Source organism: Microtus pennsylvanicus, chromosome 1, assembly GCF_037038515.1.
Source record: "Microtus pennsylvanicus isolate mMicPen1 chromosome 1, mMicPen1.hap1, whole genome shotgun sequence".
Taxonomy (NCBI): Eukaryota; Metazoa; Chordata; class Mammalia; order Rodentia; family Cricetidae; genus Microtus; species Microtus pennsylvanicus.
Window position 1 is genome coordinate 50,755,044 of NC_134579.1, and position 18,493 is coordinate 50,773,536.

The window sequence follows — 18,493 nt, forward strand, 5'->3', positions numbered from 1 at the left end:
GGACAATAAAAAAGGAGAGAAGGGCAATAATTTGAACTAGGCAATGTAAAATTTTCCATATTCTATGGTACAAGAAAATAACAAACACCATCATTTTTTTTTTTTTTTGTGGAACACGCTATCTATGCATCCCCACTTTTACATTCCTCTTTTCCTCCAGCTCAACCCACTTCTGTGCCATTATTCTGTGAATTCCTCTGTTAACCTCCCAGGAGACCTGGTGAAAGAATTCCAAGTCTACTATATTTTCAAAAGAATAAACTGTGGTACTCTCTCCAGGAACTTCTTCCTTTAAATAGGAATTCTCCTTAGATTACAACAGTCTCAACTATAAATACAACTTTTGTTACTACATGACATTCATTTGGTTGAAATCCTGAAGCTACTCTAAACCATAGACTGACTTACCACAGCCCCAAAGACTTGAATACTACATCTCTCTGCCTGTCCTACTTGTGCAGAGAAACCCACAGCTGAGATGCTAGCCACTTTATTTCAGAAGCAGAATCTGACATGTACTGAGAGTCATAGTTCTCACCTTGATTCAGAGATTACAAGATCAAAGTGGCTCACATTCCTACTTTTACTCTTTCTTCACCCAAGGATTCACAGAGAGAGTGATCCCTTATTTAGTAACATGAGCCCTGAGAATTGATCACTTCCAAGTATATATGCCACTTTTCCCAATTTCTACCATTTTTCATTATAAAGCAGAAGAAAATTTATCTTTTTATTATCTTACTTTTGAGAACTTCATAAGCACTGCATTTAACATCATTTTTGGCCTCCTCCCTCTCAAATTTATCTTTTTCTTCTTATTGTACATATACACACATGTCTGAATGTATATAGTGTGCATATATATGCACATCTGTATAAACAAACTATTGGCTCAACTTAGTGTTGTTAGTCTGAACATGTACACAAGACTGACTGAATAATCTACGCTGCAGCTCCTCCTTGGAAGAAAATGATCGTCCCTTTCTCAGCAGGGAAGGGACCATGTGGAATTTTCCCTGTTTGCACTGGCAGGTCAACTTCTGTCATTATTAGGCAACCACATGTTAATATTCAAGGGTGTACTTTCCCTGTCAAGTGTAGGGAACACTATGTAGCTTCTGGGCTTCTGGCTCTTATAATCTTTTCACCTCTTATTTTTTAATGATTTTACCTGAGTCTTAAGTATTGGGGGTATGTAGCAGACATATCAGTTGGGGCTGGGCACTCCATAGTCACGTGTGTGTGTGTGTGTAAATGCTGCTATGTAACATTGGGTGATATTGCTCTCCACAAAAGCCACGCCTATCTGACAAAAACCACAGAGACAGACAGAAGAAAGAAAACTCCCTCCCAGTTGTTGGTCAAAGGAATAGAAGAGTTCCCAAAAACAATGCAAAAAATTGACAGTTACTTTAGTTGACTTCCAGAGCTTTAAGATAAAGCCCTATTTCTGCAGACACCTCTAATTTCAGACACAGAATTTGGAGCAACGGAGCAAGAATTGACTTGGAAGCCTCCTCCCTAAATTCCGCTGTTCACGGTTACCAGAATGTACTATAAAAGCTGCTGAAGAAGAGGAGTAAACTCTAATGTTACTCAGCTATAAACCACAATGACGACCACACCATCAAGATATCCACAATGATGCAATGCTGGCAATATTACCTTAGGGGTAACCAAAAGCTGTCTATTGGATTTAAGGCTGAGTTACTCAGTGGGAGGGAACTCGTGCTTCATACTAGAACCTAGCCAAATATTCTTGGCTGGAGAGGTAACATGCCCCAAAGGAGAACTGATCATTGTCATTTTCTAACTGTATAGCCAACATATAAGCAAACAATATCTAACTATAGTCTAAATATTTATCCTTATTCCCACAGATAAGTGTAGCTCTTACCACTCATCAAAGAAGCTTCTTTTTGCAACAGAGATTATTTCAGAAATCCACAACTGGTCAAAATATAGAGAACAGATTATTTTACTGTATGAATGAAGGGCAAATAGCCATAACTTCAGAGGCAGGTGATTATTACAAAAACTTCAGCAAAACCAACCTATTCTTCTACTGATTCATAGAATATAATTAATATTGACTGTGAATACATGTTCTCAGAGACAAACTACTTCTTAATTATATCACATTATAATTAAAGTAAATACTGTTCTTTAATTTTTTTTCCATAGAGCAGGGACAAAATTCAGGAACCTGCACTTACCTCAGTAGAGCTCTGACAAAGAGCCACATCCTACACCTTACATAGTATTTTCATGTATATTGCTAAAATAATGTTAACTGTTTTATATTCTATGACATTTAAAATCGTTAACTGATAATTATGTTACCTTATAGTTAGTGTTCTTTAAAATATCAGCTTCACAAGAGCGCTCACAATCAAGATAACTGCAAATGGTCTGTTTCATTATATTACTTTCAGTTGTTTGGATAAAATTATTGAGAACATCCTAGAATTTAAAAACACATACTCTTGTGAATTATCTATAATAAATTAAGCCAGAAACATATCCAAGATTTACCTTAAATAACATATGCAAGGATCCCATTTTAAATTACTCTGTGTTTGTGTATGCACGTATGTATAATAGTAACACAACTTATTTATCCAGTCCAAAGTAAATAAATAGAAAAGCCCTAAACTAGGAAAAAATAGACATCTTACAGATAGAAAGTAGACAAGTCTATGTTTGAAACTCTATATCTCTTCCATATTCTAAGCCATGGTATGTTCCTATCAGGAACTGTATACATATTTATTTCAGAATTAGAGCCAATCAAGACACAACGACAGTGGAACTACTACAATGGTGCAATATGACAATTAATGGCACAGTGGGCTGAAGAATGATACAGAAATATTTCTCCAATGCCAAGTCATAGCATGGAATAAATTTTCTCATTTTAAACTAGTTAACTTTAAGCAAATTATATTATATTATTTGAGTTAGACAAGGGTCTTAATACCTTTCAGAGAGAATATGTTATATCAAGTAATAACAATATACTATGAATATATACAATATGAAAAGTAACCCTTTACAGTTTATTTAATGAACCATAACAACATATATAAATTTTACAAAAATCTGACAGAAGATATACCAAAATAACAACAACAACAAAACCAGTAACAAAAAAAAACACTCGAAAAAGTAGTAATATTAGCGAATTAGTCTATTCATAGGGCAAAGACTATGACTAATAAGCACGAAAACAATAAAAAAAATTGAGAATTTATCCTTAACAACTCTTAAAAAGAAAATGGAAAAAGTAAAATAGGTTACATGTAAAAAGCTAAAAATGAGACTAACATCAGATTTTTTTAAAAAATAAGGTTAAAGGATAGAAAATAATGGAGAAAAATGTAATGTGTTAAGCTGTTTGTTCTGTATTATGTTTGTATACCATTTGTTTAGATTCCTCATGGAGGGCAGATATGGGGCACTCGATCTCCTGAGACTAGAGTTATAGATGGTTATGGACTGCTGTTGGGTCTAGGGATTAAATATGGGTCTTCTGGAAGAAGTGCCAGTGTTCTTAACCACTGAACAATCTCTCCACGCACCAGGAAAAATTTTTAATGATGGAAAAATTATTTGAACCTACAATTCTATGTCTAGGCAAGGCATATATAACGTTCACAAAAATAGATTATTTTGAGAATTAAAAGATTTCAAAAAATTTAGCTCCCTATTAAGCACTTAAGTTCGTATTGAAGTTACACCAGTCAAAACAAGAAAGAAGGCCTAACGTGTAAAACTTCAGTTCTGAGACATAGAATTGTACACAGAAAACAGAAAGATAAAAATCATCCCCAGGGAGAGGCCAATTTAACAAAATTCAGTAAGATGGGAGAAGTGTGTGCATGGGAGATGGCAGAGCATATGTATACTTAACGGAGATGATATCTATATAAGAGAGCTCTCTAGTCCCACAACTGTTATACAGGAAGGGCAAGACAATACCTAAAAACATTTAAATACTAGGAAAGCTTTCAAGTAAGGAGGGGGAAAACAGCTATCTAAAGATCATAAATTAGAGATGCAGACAATGAAGCAAAAACTGGACTTTTAAGTCTTTAGTTTTTAATATTTTTCAATAAAATTGCCTCTATAAACTTCTCTGTATGAAATAAAGTGAAACTAAAAGTTTGAATAGTAAGGAAAATGGTTGAAGGGAGGAAAACAGTAAAAACATTAAAAAAAAAACAATTAGGGACTGTTTAGATAGGAACAAATATGAAAACTTTAAAAATATACAAAATTATTATTTAGTTAAGTCCATTAAAAGTCCTTTTTATCTTGACAGTGGCACAAAATAATCAGTCTACTGATTACTCATAAATGTATATTAAAATACATCATTCTGAATGGAAGTTTATAAAATTTATCCTTTCAGTTCTGACAACTGAAACCTGATTTTGAACTTCTATGCAATATGCCTCTTGATTTTCAGGAATGCTATTAGCTTTAAAGGCAAAATAAAATGTAATTATTCAAAAATATTTAAAGTAAAAGTTTAGTGAAAGATTTGTTCTTGAAATATCTACCAAGAGAAACATAGGGCTATTTCCACTTTAAACAAAGCAATTCAATGGCTTTGCATTAAAACTGTCAGAAGGTCTAGGGAGATAGAAGCTTTCATTCTTTATAATGAATATACACTCGTCTTCTGTACTAAGAGGAAGTAAAGAAACAACCATCAACACCTTTATCATGCAATAGCAGTGGCTTCATGAATCTACCATATAAATGTTATTCTAACAAAATGCTATCAGAATATACAAAGAGAATTTTATGTAAGAATGAAAAAACTGCAAAGTTTTAGGTTAGACTATATATTCAATAATACATACTAGTAGACACAGAGTAAAACTTGGTGTATTATACCAATTTTAATAAACATGCAGGAAATTATTAATGTCTACATCCATATGTATATAGAGAAACAATTAAAAGGGAGAGAATAATTTCTCCATTTGAATAAAAAGGAGTAAAATTAATTTTTCTTTATAGATAAAGGAGGTATTTTCTAACCAAATGATTTATTAATTTGCAAATTAAACCAAAAATAAAATAGCAAATACAATTATATAAAAAACTTAATTATTAAACATGTGTTTTTAAAAGACAAATATTAGGCTAGTTAAGCTACTCGTCTTTGTATCTTCAAAATGGTGACACTGATTCCTTTTTTTATCTAAATGTGCTCACATTCTGCACCAGGTAATAAAATTAAAGTTCTTTCTTACACAAAAAATATTGCCAATAAAATAATGTATTATAGAATATTAGACACTTGATTTTAAGGTTACTTGGTAAAGATTACTTTGAATTGTCACAAGTTGTGAACTATTTTTAATAATTTCTTACTTTGAAAGTTGTAGGGAAATCTTCATCATCTGTAGGATCTACGTCAAACCAATCATCATCTGTATCTCCTATTTCTCGCAAGCTTTTGTGAAATTCTAGTAGTCCTCCATTATACCTGCAAGGCAGTTTAAAGTAAATGTCAGTTTGAACTGGACTCAGGTGCTATATAGTTTATCAATGAGGGAACCAGAAACCCAACGAAGGTGGTGATAACCTCTGGCATGCTGTAGAAATACAAATACTAGGACTCTCACCTGTGGTAGACTGGGATGAAATACAGGTAGGAGGGGAGGCACTAGGTTATGTAGTAGCTCAAGCTTGAACAGTATGGGGGCCATGGTAATTAAAGGGGTTGTAGAGTTGGTTGGCTTTTGTTAACTGTCTTGGAGGCCTTGAAGAAAGAGAATGACAGGTATAGGTCAGCCAACTATAAGTTTAGCATGCACTTTGAAAGCCAGAAGGCCTCTAAGGCAGCATTTAAATTGATTCTCATCTCCTATACTCAATGTGTGCTGAAATTAAGGGTCAAATTTAATTAGAAGATAGGGCAAAGTATAAAAGTAAACAAATGCACAGCCTTGACAGGCTATTATCAAATCAGGACACTGTAAAAGCTAGAAGAATACTATGCTATGATAATTTAAAGAATTCTAACATTATATTATGTCAAAACTGAGGCCTGAATTTTATAATAAAAGGTAAAGCACCTGCAATAAGACTTCAGGCCGAGCCTCAACAGGACTACTATTCTAAAATTAGGGGTTTGATAATGAATAAATAGAACTAGATATCTGAAATGAGGATACGTAAGTGAATGTGCTCAGAAATTGCAAGTGTATGAATTATTGTTTACCAATTTGATTAGGAAGGATTTCTTCTTCCTTGCTAGAATACAGCTGCCCCCCCCCATTATTTAGAGATCATTAAAAAATACCATCAGAGATGCATATCCCAAGAGAAGAAGACTATCTTCTTCAGATTTTTCTCTCTTCCCTCACTGCCCTTGGACCATGACAGCTAGGATCAGACATAATGGCCCAAGATAAAAATCAAAGACCAAGTCCAGGAAGAATAAAACACATATATATTCATCTAGTAATTGTCCAACATGACTGATATGAAAGAAACATGGAAGTAGATCCTAAGAATGTGAAACCAAGGAAAAACACAAGCCTTAATGAGGAAGTGGATACGGATATAGGACAACTCACATACAAGTAATGATTCACTATTCTTTTTTTTTGGGGGGGGGGTGAGACAAGGTTTCTCTGCGTAACAGCCCTAGTTGTACTGGAATTAACTCTTGTAAACAAGGTTGTCCACAAACACAGAGATCCACCTGCCTCTGCCTCCTGAGTGCTGGGATTAAAGGTGTGCCCACCACTGCCCATCTAATGATTCACTATTCTTGCAGGGACACCTGAAGCCAATCCTAACATGCTTTCAGAAACTTGATACAATTATGGTCAACAGTAAATGAGGTACAAAGGCTGGAAATTTCTTGGTATAGCATTAATAGAATCAGGAGGTTCAAAGGGTTCTAACAGGGTTGCTCTGTAAGAACACAGAACCTATCATTTTTGGGGAGTGTAAAAAGCCCTGAGTGAATTTGGTCATGATCCTGTTAAAGATCCTATAGCTACAGACTCAAAAGAATGGCAAAACCTTCCTTGGAGGACAAGTGTGAGTGCTGACAATTGCGTGTAGAAAATGTGCAACGTAGTTTTCTGCCTTTGGATACTTACAGTCTAAAGAATGTTCCACTATAGAGACTACTCCTACTGACATTAGCTAAAGCTGTCTCCTTGATCCAGCTACATAAAAAACCATTATGTCATTGATTATCTGAACTATTACTATTATGTAGTAACTCTATCTCCTTGTTCAGCTGTATGTAATAATTCTGCTTCTTTGTTCAGATCTATATAATAAACATGCTTATTTTCCAGGGCTTTGTGGTTTCTCCAGCCAGGAGTCCAGACCACCTGATCCCAGTTTTGGTCCATGTGTCTCCCTGATTCTTTTTTTTTTATTCCCTCAATGCCTGAGTCATGTCTGTTCCTGGAGTTGTGCTGTATATAGCAATCACAAGCAAAGTTCCTGGGCTGGAAGAAACACTGACTAATGCACTAAGAAATATAAAGGGCATCATTAACATCTGATAAGCTCCTCTATAGTCCAGGGAAGAAGAATGCATAGTCATGTTCCTTCTACTTGTTGGCTTTCAAGATCTACTATTTCTGCTACTCGACCAACAGTTTTTGTTTACTTTTATTTTATTCCAACATTAGTTGTATTGAACATTATAATTTTTGATAAGTTGGTTTGTTTAATCACGTGAGTCAAAACTACAACCAAAGTTTCTATAACCTACCATTTTTAAAGACAAAATGAACTTGTTGGAAAAACAGTTAAAATATAGAAAAATAACTTAGAAAGTGATGATTCTGCCATTTAAAGAGTTTTTTGTGTCGATGATATAGAAGACCAATCAAGAGAGAAGAAAAAGTAGTTTGCCTTTCTCAGAAAAGGTACACATCTTTGTATTGATTTATGTTAAGTATCTGACTATCAGTGAATCATCTTTCCATTTGGATCTTTACATTCTGCAAAGCATCATACTAACACTGGGACACTGATGACGTCATTCTAGCCAGACTCAGTGACTAGGAAGTGGGAAGACTCTGATTTTCTAGCACAAGAGCCATGCTAGAGGATAGAAACTAAATCCGAAACCGAATAAACCACTATCTACATGGTAGTTTTAGGTCTGCAAAGATTCTTGCCAGCAGCATTCCCTTTCCTAGTTGTCCCTTATATATCAGCCAACAATTATATCTTTAGACTTTTGCTGATTTTCTAGATCATTCTGGAGTAGCAATAAGTACTTGAATTACTCACTCTGTTTTCCTCCACAGCTCTTAAACATATTTCATTCTTCATTACTGGGTATTTTGAATAATTACTTGATTAACCTACATGTTTCACAATACTTTTAGTTCTATATCATGTTTTATAAAGTACTGTATCCCTAGGACCAAGCACAATCCTTGGATAGATGCTTAAGATAAATCAAATAAATGATTGATGCTACAAAAGCTACAAGTAGCCATAGAGGAAGTGAACAAAGAATTTGCATTGGTTTCTTGATAATTTCACCTTCCTAAAATACATAATACCTAGCATTCTCAACACTCAGTACTTGGACCTTTCAACTTGCTTGTTTTCATTTGTTTGCTTTAAGTTTTTAGGAGAGAGTATCACTCTATGGCCTGGGCTGACCTTGAACTCATTATCCTATTGCTTCTGTCTTCTTATTGCAGGGATTAGACATGCGAACTCCCTTCCAATTCTGTTTCAGGTCACTTATACTTAAAAATCTCAGTGGTGAGAATGTCAGTAACTACAATTATCAATTATCATGAACTAGGAACTGTTATTCACCACATAAAATTTTTATGATATAGATATTAATCTTTGTTACATTTTAGATATCAGAAAAATCAGGCTTAGCAAAACTAAGTTTCTTAGGGTAAGTGGTAGAAAAAAATGTATTTGAATCCAGGTCATCATATTCTAAGCCCATATTACTAACATTGATGATGCGCTGCTTCACACTGCCAAGGCCTGTTAGGTTCCACATTAAGTATTACCAAGCAAATGGAATTATTAACTACCAGGAATTAGAAAGGAGAAAAGAAAACTCTGAGACTATAGATTTTATGAACAATGGTATCCAGTGCAAATGTGATTCCTACTTTACAATAATGAAAGGCAACCAGTGAAGATACACCTAAAGAAAATTCTTACCTCTTCTGAGCGCATCGAAGTAAACCACGCCCAAAATAAGCTAAAGTCATAAAGTTTTCACAAATTTCATTTTCTTGGATCACCATCTTCATCACTAGAAATTTATTTTCAGCTTCTATGAAGTCCTGTAGTGACACAATAGATTTGGTTGGCTGTGTAAAAAATGCCTTTTTCCTTTACATTAGATATTCATTCCGCAACTAGAAAATTTAGAACACATTTAAGAATTAAGACTGGAGTGATGGCTATAGGTTAGGAAAAGAATAATGATGCAATCATCTGATTATGTATGTGCTAATATCCATAATTTTAACATATCTGAAATTGATTATAAAGATGAGTTACTAGGCATTTAACATAGCTAACAAACAGAAAAACATAACTACATTTTCAACCATTTCAAAGGGAAATTGTGACAATTTTTGAATATAAAATGGTACAAAATTGTCTGCCAAATAAAAGCAGGTATAACCACTATCAGAATGTAATAATTTTTTTTTTTAAATTCTCATCAGAGAATAATATGTTGAGCTTTTCAAAATGGAAGTGGGTGACTCCTGACCATAGGTATAGTTTCTTCTAAGGAGAAAAACACAATATAGACTTGCAGTTAAAGATTAGAATTAGTTCTAACAATAGATGCCTCAGTTGCATGTGTGTGTGATAAAATTTAGTAAAGAGCAAGGACTGGTAAAAAGCAAAGATAAAGGCTATCAAGGCTGCAAAAAATAAGACAAACAATTAAAAGAAAAGGAAGATTTCTAGTTAATGTACAGATTTCTATTCAATTGATTTCACTTTAATTTGGCAAAATAAAAAATTGAGGTAAAACTCTTAATTCATCAGAGTAAGATTAAGAAAGAGACTAAGCTGCATTTGAAACAGATTAATATATATTACTAAGTATAAAAATAAGAATCATTTAACAGACAAGAATAGCCTTAAGATAGATATTTGAAATATAAACTAATATTAAGTTCCCCTATATTTCAAATTATAACGTAAGTCTTCAACATTATTATTATTTATTTAATATAAATATAAGACAAAAAACTTACAGAATGCCTTCTATTTCAAATGTTTTTTATTTTTGGATCAGCACTTTCAACTGCTACAGTTAAGCTAAAGAGTATAAAAGATTTATAAGGTAAGTAATACATGCTACATACCTCTTTCTTTCGTCTTTCAGTGAGTGCTACTCCATACAAAAACAGTAATGTCAAGTAATAATCAATATTAATTTGGTGTACCTACAAAAATATGTTAATTGGTTATTTACACCTTGTTACTTTTCAGTTTGACAGAGATACTTAGAAGTCCTTGACTTTTTTAATAATTACTAAAAATAGTGCAAATTTTCATTTTAATATTCATTATTTGCTAATAACCATAGAAATGCATGTTATTTTCATTTGGTAAAATTGTCCACCAAAAAAAAAAAACTTGATTAAAGATAAAAGCAAATTCAATTAAAATTTATTACATTTAGCCTTTCAAAAAATGTTTTCTTTTTTTAAAATAATGTTACATTCTAGTTATTAAAAAACCTCTACAAGACACTACAGGCAAACAAATAAAAAACCCAGTGCAGGAATGAGTTATCTTTTTCCATGTTGTTGGCGAATGAGTTCTTACAGATCCCTATGCATTATAGGCATTGCCACTGCTATTGGTTATTCTCCAGAACATTATGGTATTATTGAAGACACAATATGTAACAGATGTTAAGTAGCAGAGCATGGAGATATCAAGCTGTACTGACCTAGAAACTTCTTTCAAAGTTGTGGGAGGTGTTGTACACACTACTGGAGGAGAAAGTAATTATTAATGTTTCCTACGTGTGAATTCTATGAACTACTACAATGTCTGGCATGGCAAGACAATACTTACTAGTGCATTGGTGGCATGGGCATCATGTAAGTAATCAACAACTTTCCTACTGGATTTAAGTTCTGCTCCATAAGATAAAATCTATCTCTGGCACCACAGGCTAGATAGACTTGTGACTAGATAGGTCTCAGGCCCTACTACTGTTACACTCCTAAATGGACAGTATTAAAATAACTCCTAATGAACTATCATAATAATCATAATTTAATGCATCTCTCAACCTTCATCAAAGAAAACTTGTATCTGCAGTAGATGGTGATTAGCACAAAGATCTACAATGGGCCAAAGTGCAAAGAAGAAGAGACTGTGGCATGCTCAGCACTAAAGGGGACATCTATATTAAATTCCCTTCTCCTAAGATTCCAGGATCATTGTGAGCAGAGCAGAAAGACTCTAGAGACAGAGGTAGTTGATGAATAAAAGGAAGTAGTGCTCTGTAGAGACAATAGGGCACCATAACAGCAGAAGAGGCTAATAAGTCAGGAAAAGGAGGGATTAGGGTTTTTTCTTTCTTCACATTGACAAATGTCCACATATTTATTTATACAACAATATTTGAATTACATATACATTGTATAATGACTACATCAAGACCATTTATACATGAATGGCTTTATATACTTACCACTTTGTGGTAAAAATTTATAATCTCAATATTCTTAAAAATTCAATATGTTGCTATTAACTATAATCATAACAAGGTATAACAGCTCTCTTAAAGCATTCTCCCTCACAACTAAATGAATTTTATATAATTTGACCAACATCTTTCAATTCTTCCCCTGTACCCTACCTTGATGACCATCACCCTATTCTCTGTTCAACATTTTTGGACTCCTTATGTAGCTACATTTCTGCATCTGAATCATTTTCTGAAGTTCATTACTGATTATAAACTGGAATGCCCAGTTCCACTATTCAAGTGTCTTTTAATCTAAGAAAATACAAATAGGCACATGTTGCTGTTCTCTCATTTCAAACATTCAATATAAAATACTCACAGTACAATTAGAAGCTTGAATGTTTCTAAGTGCTGTTTCCAGTTGTGTTATCAAAAACTGTAATGTTAAAGCAGGAACAATTTCTTCCCCAGTCTGGCTATTAGATGAAACTTCCCTCTGTGGAGAATAAGTGAAGTGAAAATGTCTTTAAGTAGGATTTCTAACATATTATACAAAAAGTGTATAATCCTTCCTTGTTAGAGACAAGTATTTTTTAAATTACCTTAGCAATATACACTATTTACATATTTATTATGCTAATGTTAACCAGTCTGATTAATCTCCTCAGTATATATTTCCTTAAAAATTCCAAATGAATAAATAAATAAATAATTTTTTTCTCCTTGTCTTATTAAGTCAGCAACATGTTTTACTACTTTAGAGAAAAGTTCAATCCCACTTTCTTCTAACCCCCTCTATTTTCTAGCACAGGTAAACATTTCTTTGTCTGAGATACTAGGAGAGCTTTCAGCAGCCTTACATCTAGAGAACACAGAGTGAGTACACGGCTAAGCAAGAAAGGAGGCTAAGGTTAGCATCCTACTATCAGAAGTTCAGCTTCTGATGTGGACAGATACTGACAGAAAAAAGGCTAAGGTTAGCATCCTACTATCAGAAGTTCAGCTTCTGATGTGGACAGAACACTGACAGCCTCTGCTCTCTGTGTCTATTTTCTACATGCGCAACTGATAATTATAAAATCAAAATACAGCCATGCATGGCCCTCCATGCCTTTAATCACAATACTCAGAAGGCCGAGTTAGGTAAATCTCTGTGAGTTGGAGATGTATCTGGTCTACATACAGAGTACCTCAACAGTTGGGGCTAAATAGTGAGATCTTGTGTAAAAAACACAAATACCAAAATAGAATAATGTATTTTTTTTAACTATGGCAAATTTCACTACATCCTACAAAAACAAATATTCTGCCAATATTTAATTCTTTGTGTAAAAATTAACATCAACCTTATTAGTATACAAATTTGCTATTGTCTTTAATAAATGTCAAATTACGTCTACACAGAAATTTCTTATGTTTTATTGGTAGTAACTGTTTGATGTGTATATTATATACTGGGGTGATGTGAAAAATTCTCAGATGAAAAATGATCAAAAGAAGAAAGATTTTTTTAATGACCCAATCTAATAAACATTCTGTATGGAATTAATTTTATCAAGAAATACAACTATTTAGATATTGTATTTTTTTTAAAAAAACAAACTTGTCAATATTTTTCGAATTAGGAAAACAAAAAACAAAGTAGTCCCTTGCCAGAAGTGTCACATTTATATTATTGTTAAATCATAATCAACACTAAGCTTTATTGTTTACTACAAAAACCTATATTCCCTATGATGACTTTTAAATCTTTTGGTAATAAGTCCATAGTCAAAGTTGACAGTAAACCTTTGATATGTATCAGATGGAGATTTTAAGACTCTGATTACACCATCTAGCTTTAAAAGTCAAACATCGATGTGCATCTGCACTACGGAGAAATAATGATGTTACCTGCAGAGTCTGGAAGGAGAAGTCTTCTTGTATGAACTTTTCAACATTAGGGACCACACCTTTGGGTAGAGCACTGATTGCATTTAATAGCTTCTGTATTTCTAATAATGGGTTAAGAGGGTCAAGATCTGTAGGTATATCCTTTTTCTCTTTGTCCTACAAGACATTTAATTTATTAAAATACACATAATACAGTTTCATTTATTCTAGTGACAAAATTCACCAAAGCATTAAAAGAGGGGCAAAGTTCTTTCACATATAGAGGTGAAGTGTCAGAACCATAAAATGTAAGAATATAGAGGTGAAGTGTCAAACCATAAAATGTAAGAATAAGACTATTTCTGCTTCCCCAAGACTTATATTATACAGATTGTTCTAAGTAGGAAAACTATTGTTTTTTAAATGATATGATGATCTTTCAGCTTCTTTCTAGACCATGGATTAAATGGCTTAAGTTTCAAAACTATATTAAAAACAAAGAGAAAGACTTTTTTCAACTTAATCAGAACTGATAAATTATTAATAATTTTATTTATAGACTTAATATAGTCATCATCAATAGTTAACTAATAAGTAAACAGCCAAACCCTGATAGATATTCACTAACAGTAGTTGTGAAGAACTAGTGGAGAACAGAGACAAAGAGACAGAGCTAACAGATGGCAGTTCTTCTTCATAAGGGAAACTTCGAGAATATGGTGTCATGGTTAGTTTCTAAAAATCAGAACAAAAAGTTTATTACAGACCTAGAAAGAGCTTAGTTACTAAAAATGCCCAAGTGTGAGCTACTTAATTCTTGGATTCTTAGCAAAACAATAATTAGACAGAAAAGCAATTAAGAATAAATAAAGCCCACTGTGACACTGTCTATACTCTCTCTTATAGGGCTGAGCCTCACAATTATTCCATCCTTAGCCATTATGAAGAACTGATACATCTTATATTTTACAGTACTTCATGAATGACAATTACATCCAATGTCTTTTAAAAATAAGGTTAGAAACTGCCAAATATCTGTTACAGAATCTTTTACTTTAAATTTTCAAAAAGTTTTTTTAAAAGCCCACAAAAGAGCTTTAAAAATCTTACAAGGAATAATTATCACCTGTGGTACAATTATGTCAAATTAAAGATCAATTCTATCAGCAGAAGTTACTAAGGAATCTGATACGGTTAACACATTTATACATAGACATGATTATGACATGAATAAATACTTCTTAAGAAAATGTCATGGATGTTATATATTTATGTTATGTTAATTTTAACATTTTAAATTTTGTTGTCAAAATATTTTATGCCTTATTATTTTAAGAAAGTTTATTTAACATATAATCCAAATTGAGGTTGTAGTGTATGGTGTTTTGAATGAGAATGGTTCCCAAGGTTCATGTATTTGAATATTTTAGTTTGTGGAACTGTTTGGGAAAAATTAAGAGGTGTAGCCTTGTTGGAAGTGATGTGCCACTCTCTGCTACCTGGTTCTGACACAAAATGTAAACTCTCTAATTCTGGCAGCCTGCCATTCTTCCTGCCATAATGGTCATGGACTCACCTAGGAAACTCTGGCCCTCATTAAATGCTTTCTTTTTTATGTTGCCTAGGTTATAATGTCTTATCACAAAAATAAGAAAGACACAGTGTCTAACTTTTCTTAATTTTATAGTCCGAATTTTTATTTAGAAATGATTTTTCTGGATCTAATAACCCTGGTTCCTGCCTTTACTCAACGGTATAACCTGGGTATACTGGAACATATTTTTTTTTTTTGATCTTGCAGAGCTTTTATTTCAGTGACCAAAAGAATGCAGTTAATGAATTTATGACTAACGTCAGGCATGCACATCTACCTGAAACCGTTTCATTTTTGACTGGCCTAAATTGTTATCATTTTTTAGGCACATCTGTGAATGTTCTGTATCCTGCTATACAGAGTAAACTAACTTCCTCCTGCTCCAGTCTGGTAGTAAGAATTATACTCAGGAGCTAGAGTCCTTTTTAACTAACTAAAGCCCTCTGGATTCTCAGGCTGCCACTACTTTGAGATCGTGTTTACATTCAGGATTAAAGTAAACCACGGTATGGGGAGAAAGACCACCTAAAAGGCTGGATTGTATGAACACCCTGAGAATTGTTTTCAGCTCCGACAGTCAAACTTGAACTATAAGAAAGCTTGCGGTTAACAGTGCCAGGTTGTTTCATCGCTGCTGCTCTTTCTGATGCAAAGGGCTCCTTGCCTTTCTGACTGATCTCAGCATTACCTCTGTGGAAAAGTAGTTCAAGAAACGAAAAGCTGTTGATGGGATAACTGAAGAAATGGTTCGGGGGGGGGGGGGGGTTGGCTCCCAAGTTTCTTGGGACATCTTGTCACCTGAGATTGAACAAAGACCAATTTTTATGTATGGGCGTTGAGAGTCATGTGTATTTGGTTGTGTTTTTTAAAGCTAATCTGTGAAAATAATTGAGAGATAAATGAAATTACAAGATGCATTTTACTGTATATGGGACTCTGCTTTCTCAAGGTCCCTTAACTGCTTTATATAATTTTCATAGTGGAAGTGCTTTCTATAATTTGATAGTGGGACCACATAGGGTAACTCTCAATTTGTATGGATTCATTTCTGATTATACTGGAACATATTATAACTATTCTGAAATATTTTCTAGTGATAAACTCATGCTATAATGGGTATTTTCCTAATATGTTACTATAAAACCTTCCAAAGAAATTCTAGAAGTAAAACCAAAAACATAAAATAAATAAATAAATAAATAAAAATTTTTAAAAGAGCATGCTTTCCCTTTATGTATGTATGGGCACTGTGTGTGTCTGATGTACACAAAGGAAAGAATTGAGCATGAGATCTTCTAGAACTGAAGTTACAGACACTTGTGAATTTCCACATGGGTCCTCAAACTGGATCTATACCCTTGCAAGAACATCAAGTGTTCATAACCATTAGGCCATCTCTCCAGTCTTTCAATAAAAGTTTTAAATTAATATATAACTCAGGCTCATTATCTTCCACTTACAAGTTCTAACATTAAAGATAATAAAATGAAGAGAATTAGTTTCAGAAATAAGCCAATAAAACTTTTTGATAAAATTCTGGATGTGTCTTTTCCTTCACAAACACACACACACACACACACACACACACACACACACAGAGCTTGATTTTGTTTGAATTCTCCTTCTCATAGATAAATGAGGTTAGGAGGTTATACAGTCCTTGCCTAGTATAGTTTCATCCATAGTATTACAAAGAAAAAACCATTAACAAATGAAATATGATTGTTCAGATGTTTCTGGATAAGTTCAATTTTCAATGGATTTAAACTGCTCATGAGGATTAGAATATCCTTCACATACAGCAGCAAACATCCAAGAATGACTTAAGAATGAACAATTGACTTTTTCAGAAAATGACTTACTAAAAATTTTATAACTAGACTTTTAATTGTATCTTCACGTACAATTCAATCAACTCATTAATAAATTATTAGGTGTTAATTAAAGATAATTTTCTCTTACCAGTTGACTGGCTGGTTTCTCTACATTATTTTCAGTTTCTTCCTTGGTTTGCTCCTCCACATCAGGATTTTCACTTTAAATTTAAAAAAAAAAAGTGAGTTAAGAACATCTCTCAAAGATCATAAATTATAGCAGTAAAGAATCAAAGCGTAGAATCATCTCAAAGTTTAAAGTATCACAAATGTGTATCAAAGACTGAAGTGGGAATAGGTACCACATCTCTTTGGAGGCTCAAGTTAAAGAAACGCTATGGTAGAGAAACCAGTAAAGTTGTATAATCAACTCCTTACATTTATCAAATGCACAACAGTCAAAAATATGGGAGAAAACCTTATTAACAGAGCTGGGAGATGGCTCAATGGGTAATATGCTTGCACTGCAAGATTAAGGACCTAAATTCAGATTCCTAGTAATTAAGTTACACGTCAGACATCACAGTACACTCCTATAACCAATGTAGCTGCGGTAGGTGACGGGGTACCGCCCCCTGGTCAGTCAGAAGGGTAGAAAGAGAAACTGCAGATTCAGTGAGAGATGCTGCCTCCAAACAGGGAAGACAATGATAGAGGAAGATATCTAACACTGATCTGTCTTCACATACTTCAGCAAGGCGGAGTGTATAGATACACCACACACAAACTTATAGCATTATTTAGAGGTGAAAAAAGTCTTTAAAAAGGATGACTTTGGTTTTGTGTGAGGGTATGTATGCAAATAAGAAAGGTTTGGAAGATGTGTGTGTGTGTGTGTGTATGCAAATAAGAAAGGTTAGGAAGATATGTGTGTATATATATGCACATATGTGTATGTATATACATAATAGAAAGAAACACATGCATGTGTAGATACATGTGTCTATGCATACACATACAAAACAAAATAAAAACACCTATTTTGTTGGGGTGTTAGTATATTTTTTAAGTTTTAAAAAATACATTTATTTTCCCAGCTCCTCCTCACCTCCCTACCCATCCACAATTACATTCTTTTTCTCTCTCAAAAACAAAACAAAAATCAAAACAAACAAACAAAAAAAGCAGAAGACAAAAATATAAAAACTACACAAAAACAAAAAAAGGGAATTGGTTTGGTGTCAACCAATTGCTCCTGGGCATGGGACCTGCCTTGGAAAATACAAATACATTTTGAAACCAAGTCTAGGCTGGCTTAGGACCTCTAAACCTCCTGCCTAACCTTAAAACACTGAAATAACAATAATATAATAAATTATATGCCATAATGACAACATTTTTAAAAATCTCATATACATAATTTTATTGTTGGCTAAAAACTGAATTTCAAATTGTCCAGTTTTTCTAAATACATTAATTGAGTGAGTATATCATATTTAGAAA

At 33.4% G+C, this 18,493-nt stretch overlaps 1 protein-coding gene across 7 annotated transcripts in view; it reads right to left on the minus strand.

Annotated features, from left to right (window-relative positions):
* The window catches only part of Dzip3 (DAZ interacting zinc finger protein 3), a 90,634-nt gene that overhangs the window by 55,195 nt on the left and 16,946 nt on the right, over positions 1 to 18,493 (minus strand). For all 7 annotated transcript variants that reach the window (XM_075963992.1, XM_075963991.1, XM_075963996.1 and 4 more), the window contains exons 3-9: positions 17,139 to 17,211; positions 13,604 to 13,759; positions 12,090 to 12,206; positions 10,368 to 10,448; positions 9,199 to 9,323; positions 5,389 to 5,503; positions 2,344 to 2,463 (exon numbers count right to left, since the gene is read on the minus strand). In XM_075963992.1, coding sequence (XP_075820107.1) covers positions 2,344 to 2,463; positions 5,389 to 5,503; positions 9,199 to 9,323; positions 10,368 to 10,448; positions 12,090 to 12,206; positions 13,604 to 13,759; positions 17,139 to 17,211 — 787 coding nt within the window. The remainder of the gene's footprint in view (positions 1 to 2,343; positions 2,464 to 5,388; positions 5,504 to 9,198; positions 9,324 to 10,367; positions 10,449 to 12,089; positions 12,207 to 13,603; positions 13,760 to 17,138; positions 17,212 to 18,493) is intronic.